The sequence below is a fragment of the Pteropus vampyrus genome, unplaced genomic scaffold (assembly GCF_000151845.1).
Source record: "Pteropus vampyrus isolate Shadow unplaced genomic scaffold, Pvam_2.0 Scaffold142, whole genome shotgun sequence".
NCBI lineage: Eukaryota > Metazoa > Chordata > Mammalia > Chiroptera > Pteropodidae > Pteropus > Pteropus vampyrus.
The window spans coordinates 2,073,340-2,080,775 of NW_011888923.1; the positions used below are offsets into that span (position 1 = coordinate 2,073,340).

General features: G+C 62.2%; 1 protein-coding gene across 1 annotated transcript in view; it reads left to right on the forward strand.

The window, feature by feature from the left end:
- Positions 1–230: 230 nt before the first annotated feature.
- The window catches only part of GPR153 (G protein-coupled receptor 153), a 9,222-nt gene continuing 2,016 nt past the window's right edge, over positions 231–7,436 (forward strand). Inside the window, exons 1-5 of the mRNA XM_011368487.2 lie at positions 231–3,368; positions 3,777–4,206; positions 5,841–6,033; positions 6,655–6,836; positions 7,249–7,430. Of these exons, the coding sequence (XP_011366789.1) occupies positions 3,013–3,368; positions 3,777–4,206; positions 5,841–6,033; positions 6,655–6,836; positions 7,249–7,430 (1,343 nt within the window). The 5' untranslated portion in view covers positions 231–3,012. The remainder of the gene's footprint in view (positions 3,369–3,776; positions 4,207–5,840; positions 6,034–6,654; positions 6,837–7,248; positions 7,431–7,436) is intronic.

Genomic DNA, 7,436 nt, shown 5'->3' on the forward strand with positions numbered 1-7,436 from the left:
TGCAGGAGAGCAGGTCGGGGCAGCCGACCAGCCAGGGGAATCCTTTCAAGTTCTGGGTTCCCTTTGTTGCGCAATAGAGCCCTGGGGCCACGCGGCCTCATTGGCCCGGGGGCCGTGACGTCACGCCGGGGCCCCGCCCGCAGACCCTGCGGAGGGTGTCTTCTGGACTCGGTGGGTCCCAGGCCTGTCACACCTGCGACCTGCTTTGCCATGTGCTGGGTGGGGAGAGGAGGAAGGGACAGTCTGCAGCTTGGGGAGAAGGGGGAAGCTCCATCCTGAAATGCTGTGGGGACACTGTGAGTGTGATGCAGGAGAAAGTTCCCAGCTGGGGATGGTGACACCCTGGGTGTAGACCCCACTGGCGGGAGCCCCGCCTGCGGTCTGGCCCCAAGTGTCTGCTGCTCCCTGTAGAGAGAGAATAGCAGGTGTGTGATCTGTGGGTCTCTGGAGGAAGGGGGACCCCCTGTTCCCACAGAGCCAGCCCCCTCTCACTTCTCATTTGGAGACCTTGGTGTCCACTCCCCAACCTCCCCCCAGTGACGTTTCTCTCCCAACCCAGGGCCACCAACCACACTCAGGACCAGGGGCAGACTGGCACCGTGCTGGCTTGTGCCAGTGTAGCCTGCGGCTCTGTCCGCAGTACCCCGCACCTGTGACCAACTGGTGGGCGGGGTGGGCTGGGGCTAGGCTGTGCCCAGGGTCACAGGGGTCAGATAGAGCTTGCTTGGGCGTCTGATGGAAGCCTCCCAATCTGACAGCTGAGGTGACCCAGTGCATGTGCGAAAAAGTTGCTGGCCAACCAGGTGCATGCTGAATCCAATTTCCTGTTTGATAATGCAAAGATCAGTGGTGTCTTTGGCCCACACTCTGGAACCCCAGAAGGCTGCTAGGCACCTCACAGGGCTGGGGGCAGCCCTGTGGCCACCTCACTCCCAAAGCTGGGCTGTCCCAAGTGCTAGTTGGGGTGACTGTGTGTCCGCTTGCAGGTCTGAGGTTCACAAAGCTCAGTGTCTTAGCCCTTAAGAGACAGCGTAGCTCAGTGAGCTGGGAGGGCTTTGGTACAGGCATCCACATGGTAAGCATCTATTGAGCGCTTACTGTGCGCCCGGCATAGCTTATTAACTACCCGCAATGCTTTTCAAGGTAGGTACTGTTATGTCTAGCTTTCAGATAAGAAAACTAAGGCCCAGCTGAGTCAAGTTAGCCAGGAGCTGAAGTTGGAGTCTTGCAGCCCTCACCCCTCGCTGTATGGCCTCCGTATGCTGAAGTCAAGGAGGTTTGCTGGACACCGGAATGGCTGGTTGAGGGTCTGGGGTGGGGAAAGAAAGGCCACTCTGCAAGCAGGAGCCTCATGTTTGGGAAGGAAGTCCCAGAAGTCCCCCGAGCCCCTTAGGAGACCCTTAAGGGGCACCGGTGGGGTCCAGAATGAACTCCTCCCCTGGGCCAAGGGTCTGGGCAGGCCCAAAGCAGAGGCACCAAGATGAATGAGACATGTCCCTCAGAGGTCCCTCGGTGTCCGGGGGCGGGGGGGCGGGTCAGGCCATAGGCAAACCAAAAGAAACTCAGGCTAGACAAACAGGTGCCAGGCAGCGTGTGGAGAGGTGTTGCCTCCTCTGCCCTCAGCACCAGGGTCCTGCGCGGGCCTGTCCACCCCAAGCTGGAAACAGTCCCTGGGGGATCATGTGGCTCTGTCTGGTACAGTAGGCCCCATAGTATCTGGGGCAGAAGTGCAGCTGGTGATTTTAAACAGGTGAGAAGGGCCAAGTGTAGGCAGAGCACACAGTGGACCTTCACTTAGCGTGTGCTGCTTCCCCCGCTGCCTACTCAAGGCTGTGGCCAGAGGGGCCTGTCCTGGGGAACCTCACATCACGGGGACTGGCCAGCACTCCCTACAGGGAGGCAGCTGAGGCTGCGGGGCTGAGAAGGAGGAGGGAGGGACTTGCCACCCAGCCCTCTGGCAGGATGGGGCAACTCCCTGACAGGTGCCTCCTGCCCAGCATCCTCATCTCTGGCTCACGTCCACAGGTTGTTGGCACTTCCTCCCTGGGTCAAGGTGTGCTCCCTGGGCTGTCTACAAGCCCATGCTGCCCAAGGCATCCATAGCAAACGCCGACCACGGTGCAGGGCACCCCTGTGTACAATACCTGACCCGGGGCTTAAGAGGCGGGGCGTCTGTCTGCCCCTGTCTACCTTGAAGGAAACATCACCGTCCTGTTACAGAGGACACGCGTGCAGAGACCCCGCGCCAGCCGCACAGCTGGAATACTCGCGCTTAGGTTGAACCCCAGCTTGTGGCAGTGCCAGGCACGCCTGGGTGTGGGATGCCAGCTTGGGCTGCGCTGGGCAAAGCAGGCTGCTCTTTCCCAGGGTGGGCATGAAAGTGGTCACCAGATCACCCTGACCTCACAGGGCAGGTTTGGGGGACTCGCACATCCTCATTTGGCCAAATGACATGGGACGGGGTAAGGTGAGGGCCATGACATTCACCGGGGAAGCCTCGTGAAGGCTGTGCAAGGATTTGGGGACGTTTGCTGGCAAGAGGACTTGTGGGCCAGGGCCAGGGCACACATGGGGCAAGAGTGCCCATCCGGGCCCAGCCTGGCTGGTTCCCTAAGGATGTGGGTGGCCTGGAAGGAAGCCCAGATTCCATGCCTTGACCAGGAGTGAGTGGAAGGGATAGAATGTGCACTTATTAGGCGCCTCTGTTGTGTGTCTCCTGGGGTACCAGAGACATGGGCAGGAGGCACAGAGAGTGGAGAGGAGGGCGGAGCAGCCCAGGGCAAGACAGGTGATGGCATACTGGGGGACCCCTCCACCTCACACTCCCAGGAGTCCCGATGCTGTAGCTGGAGGGAGAGTTGAAGCCAACTGAGCGCTCATTGGCTTCTCCTCCACTGCAGATGCTCGTGGTCCCTGGTGTCCCCGGGCCGCCGGGCGTGAGGGCTGCTGCTCCGAGCCGGGGCCTGGTTGTGAGGAGGATGCCCCAGCCGCCCGCCAGCTCCTGCCTGCACCATGAGTGATGAGCGGCGGCTGCCTGGCAGTGCAGTGGGCTGGCTGGCATGCGGAGGCCTCTCGCTGCTGGCCAACGCCTGGGGCATCCTCAGCGTGGGCGCCAAGCAGAAGAAGTGGAAGCCCCTGGAGTTCCTGCTGTGCACGCTCGCGGCCACCCACATGCTCAACGTGGCGGTGCCCATCGCCACCTACGCCGTGGTCCAGCTGCGGCGGCAGCGCCCGGACTACGAGTGGAACGAGGGCCTCTGCAAGGTCTTCGTCTCCACCTTCTACACCCTCACCCTGGCCACGTGCTTCTCCGTCACCTCCCTCTCCTACCACCGCATGTGGATGGTCCGCTGGCCTGTCAACTACCGGTGAGCTCCCGGGCACGTGCACGTGCGCACTCCAACGTCTGGTGTTCTCGGGCACGAACAGGAAGACCACCTGGTGTCCCCGTGTGCACAGAGGCTCGCGGTGCGGTGGCCGTGCCCGAGGTGGTCTGCCCCAGCTGCGTTGTCCCGGGTGCGGGCGGGGGTCTCAGGACGGGCACTCTGGGCTGCAGGGATGCACGTGGGTGTACGGTGTCCAGTGCAGAAGTGCTTGGTGAGAGGAACGTGTGACATGTGCATGAATGTCACCTGTGCAAGCGACGAACCCCACCATGCTGGTCGTTCCACGCCTGCCGTGTACTGGGGACCAGGACCATTGGGGGATCCTCTACAAGTCACCCCGTGAGTAACACTGGGTCCCTTGTCCTATCCCCCCCCCCGCCCACGCACCAGGCTGAGCAATGCCAAGAAGCAGGCGGTGCACACGGTCGTGGGCATCTGGATGGTGTCCTTCATCCTGTCGGCCCTGCCCGCCGTCGGCTGGCATGACACCAGGGAGCGCTTTTACGCCCGCGGCTGCCGCTTCATCGCAGCTGAGATCGGCCTGGGCTTTGGCGTCTGCTTCCTGCTGCTGGTGGGTGGCAGCGTGGCCATGGGCGTGGTCTGCACGGCCATCGCCCTGTTCCAGACGCTGGCCGGGCAGGCAGGGCGCCGGGCCGACCGCCGCGCCTTCACCGTGCCCACCATCGTGGTGGAGGACGCACAGGGCAAGCGCCGCTCCTCCATCGACGGCTCCGAGCCCGCCAAGACCTCGCTGCAGATCACGGGCCTGGTGGCCACCATCGTCGTCCTCTACGACTGCCTCATGGGCTTCCCCGTGCTGGTGGGTGAGCCGGTCAGTTGGGGGGAGCCTGGGGACAGCCCTGGAGTAGACACACTGCAGGCGTCAGGCATTGAATCCTCACACCTGACTCTTTAAGGCGGGGCATGCTCAGCATCCCCATCGTACAGACTTGGAAATCAAAGTTCAGGGAGGTAGAAGGAGCCACTAAAGTCGGGGCTGCCGTGGTGGGACTTGAACCCACCTCAGGTGACTGTGGAGCCCAGGGTCCTCCTGCCGCACTGCGGGGGACTTGCCTCACCCTCTGCCCATTCGATGCAGAAGATATGGAAGGTGGGCAGCATGTCCACAGGCTTCTTGGTGGGTCCAGGTCCTAGGATGGACAGAGCAGAATCAGCTTTAGTCCCGAACTGGGAGGCAGAGCAGGCTTAGAACGTCTGCTGAAGAGTTGGACTTGATCCCAGGTGCTAAGAAAGGTCAAGGTGAAGGCTGGTCTGAGGAAGGTCAGGGCCAAAGTCCAGAGCTCCTGCTAGTGAAGCCTGGCCCAGGAATGAAGTCTGGACCCAGCGGCCATGCCTTCCCACCCCTGGGGCTTTGTCCCAGTTTCCGGAAGGGCCTGGAGCAGGTGCGGGTGTGGGGCGAGGGCCAGAGGTTTCGTGCAAGCAGCTAGGAGACACTAAGACACAAATTGAAGAGGGTGACAGGTGGAGTGGCAGACTCATCATCAGGGAACACACTCGGGATGTAGCCCCTGGCAATGTGCTGTCCCACCCTCGGTGGGCCCAGCAACCCACCGGTACGGGGGTGCTCCTGCGTGCAGTCCCTGTGCTGGCGGAGGGGGCAGTGTGTATGAAATTGCAGAGCCAGCAGGGCGCAAAAGCAGGGAAAGCTCCCCAACCCCACCTCTTCAGGGTAGGAAAAGGGGTGCCATCTATGGAGCCCACTCCGTGGTTCAGGGAGTTCTTGGCCCATTTCACAGATGAAGAAACTGAGCCCCAGAGAGGTTCAGCAGCTTTCCAAGAGGCAGGCAGCTCACATGGCAGAACCAAGATGATGTCTGCATCACGCCCACTTCCTCTCCGATGGGAGAGTAATTAAATGTCACTCTGGGTGGAGGAGTCGGGAATGAGGAAGGAGGGACCCTGGGCAGTGACCAAAAGGCTGCCTGGCTGGACCCTCTGAACCCCAGAAACTGCTCTGACTCTCCTCCTCTGGGGTTCGAGGCCTAGGCCCCCAGAACAGGGGCAGGGCCAAGGAAGCCGCTGGCCATGGCAGAGCCAGAAGGGCAGGAAGTTCCCTGCACTGGGAGGCTTGAGACCTGGTCCTCTGAGCCTCAATTTCCCCTTTCCCAAGTGGGCGTGATAATCTATGCCCCCACCTCTGTCCTCAGGCAGTCCATGAGGGTACTCTGAGGAAATGCGTGCCCTGTGAAGGGCTGTGCATACGTGGGGCTGTGACTTCGTTTTGGCTGCCAGCAGCTCGCAGTGGGCAGGGACTGCTACCCTCACGGTCTGGCTCTTTCCTGCCCTAGAGCCTAGAGCTCTGTCTGCCACCACCACCTCCTCCTCTGGCTGGTGGGCACTCAGACCTGCCATCCGGATGGGAGGACCTAGGCTGGGAGGGGACACTGTGTGATGGGGACCTGCGGGGTGCCAGGCCGAGCACTGTGCCCACAGGTGGTGAGCTTCAGCAGCCTGCGGGCAGACGCCTCAGCACCCTGGATGGCGCTGTGTGTGCTGTGGTGCTCGGTGACCCAGGCTCTCCTGCTGCCCATGTTCCTCTGGGCCTGTGACCGCTACCGTGCCGACCTCAAGGCCGTCTGGGAGAAGTGTGTGGCCCTCATGGCCAACGACGAGGATTCGGAAGATGGTGAGGGTGAGGGTGCCCTGAGAGTGGCCTCCGGGGAGAGTGGCATCTGGGTGAGGTCACTAGAGTCATCGGGATAGCAGCCGTCAAGTGGCCACCCCATGGCACTGTGGTGATCCCATCCTCTACTGCCAGACATCCCCAGTATTACCCCCAAATGTGCTCAAGCCGCCGAGGGACTTAAGTGTACCCCCAGGGCACTCTCCTGTCCCGCTAGCCTGCCCCAGGCAGTAGCCGTGGACACCAGACTGCCTGTATTCCAAGCTTCCAACCTTGGGGGTCCCCGGTGGCTCCTGCAGACCCCAATTCTATTCCTCCAGCAATGACAGTGTAACCCCAGGCTGACCCTTGCTGTGTGCCAGGCACTGTCAGCCCCTTGTGTGTATTTTGTCTCCCCTAAGTTCACAAGGTAACCTCAGGCCCCACCCAATTGACAAGGAAACTGGTTCAGTGTGTAACTTTCCCATTCCCACAGCTAAAAGGTGGCAGAGTCGGGATTCGAATCCAGGACCCTGCCCTTTGTCTTTTCCATAACCTTCTGCCCTGTGTATGCCTATGGGGGTCCTTGGGCTCATTCTTGGCTCTTCCCAAGTTCCCGTGACCCTAAGCTGCCCCACCCCGCAGATACCAGCCTGGAGGGTGCCATGCCCCGGGACTTGGTGCTGGAGCGCTCCCTCGACTACAGCTACGGGGGCGACTTCGTGGCCCTGGACCGGATGGCCAGCTACGAGCTCTCCGCGGAGGGCGCCCTGCCGCAGGTCTACCCGCTGCGGCCCCTGCAGGAGGACAAGATGCAGTATCTGCAGGTGGGAACGGGGCGGGGCTCTGAGCGTGCGGGTGGCGCGTCCTGACTCCCAAGGCCTTTTCCACTCCGAGCCGGTGTCATGCCTGCCACGGCTCCAGAGTGGCTTTCCCACTCACCGCCAGCACGCACTGGCCCCAGAGCCTGTGCACGTGGGCCCCCAGCCCCTGCCCCCGCATCCCCTCGTGTTCTGGGAGCGTGGTCCCCCTGGCGCCTGTGTTCCTTCCTTGGTGCTCAGCACCCCATGTAAGGTGTCTTCTCCCCAACCGACCCAAGGTACAAATGACAACACAGGCTCAGAGAGATTGTCACCTGCCCTAAATAGAAGCAGGCCACCCTGCCCCGTGTCGGGAGGCGAGGCTCGGGTCCCTGTTTTCCAGGAGGGCAACCCGAGTTAACCCCGCGGGTCCTGACAGGTCCCGCCCACGCGACGCCTCTCGCACGACGATGCGGACGTGTGGGCCGCCGTCCCGCTGCCCACCTTCCTGCCGCGCTGGGGCTCCGGCGAGGACTTGGCCACGCTGGTGTTGCCCGCCGGGCCGGACCGGCGCCGGGACAGCCTGCTGGCTTTCGCGGAGGACGCGCCCCCGTTCCACCCGCGCCG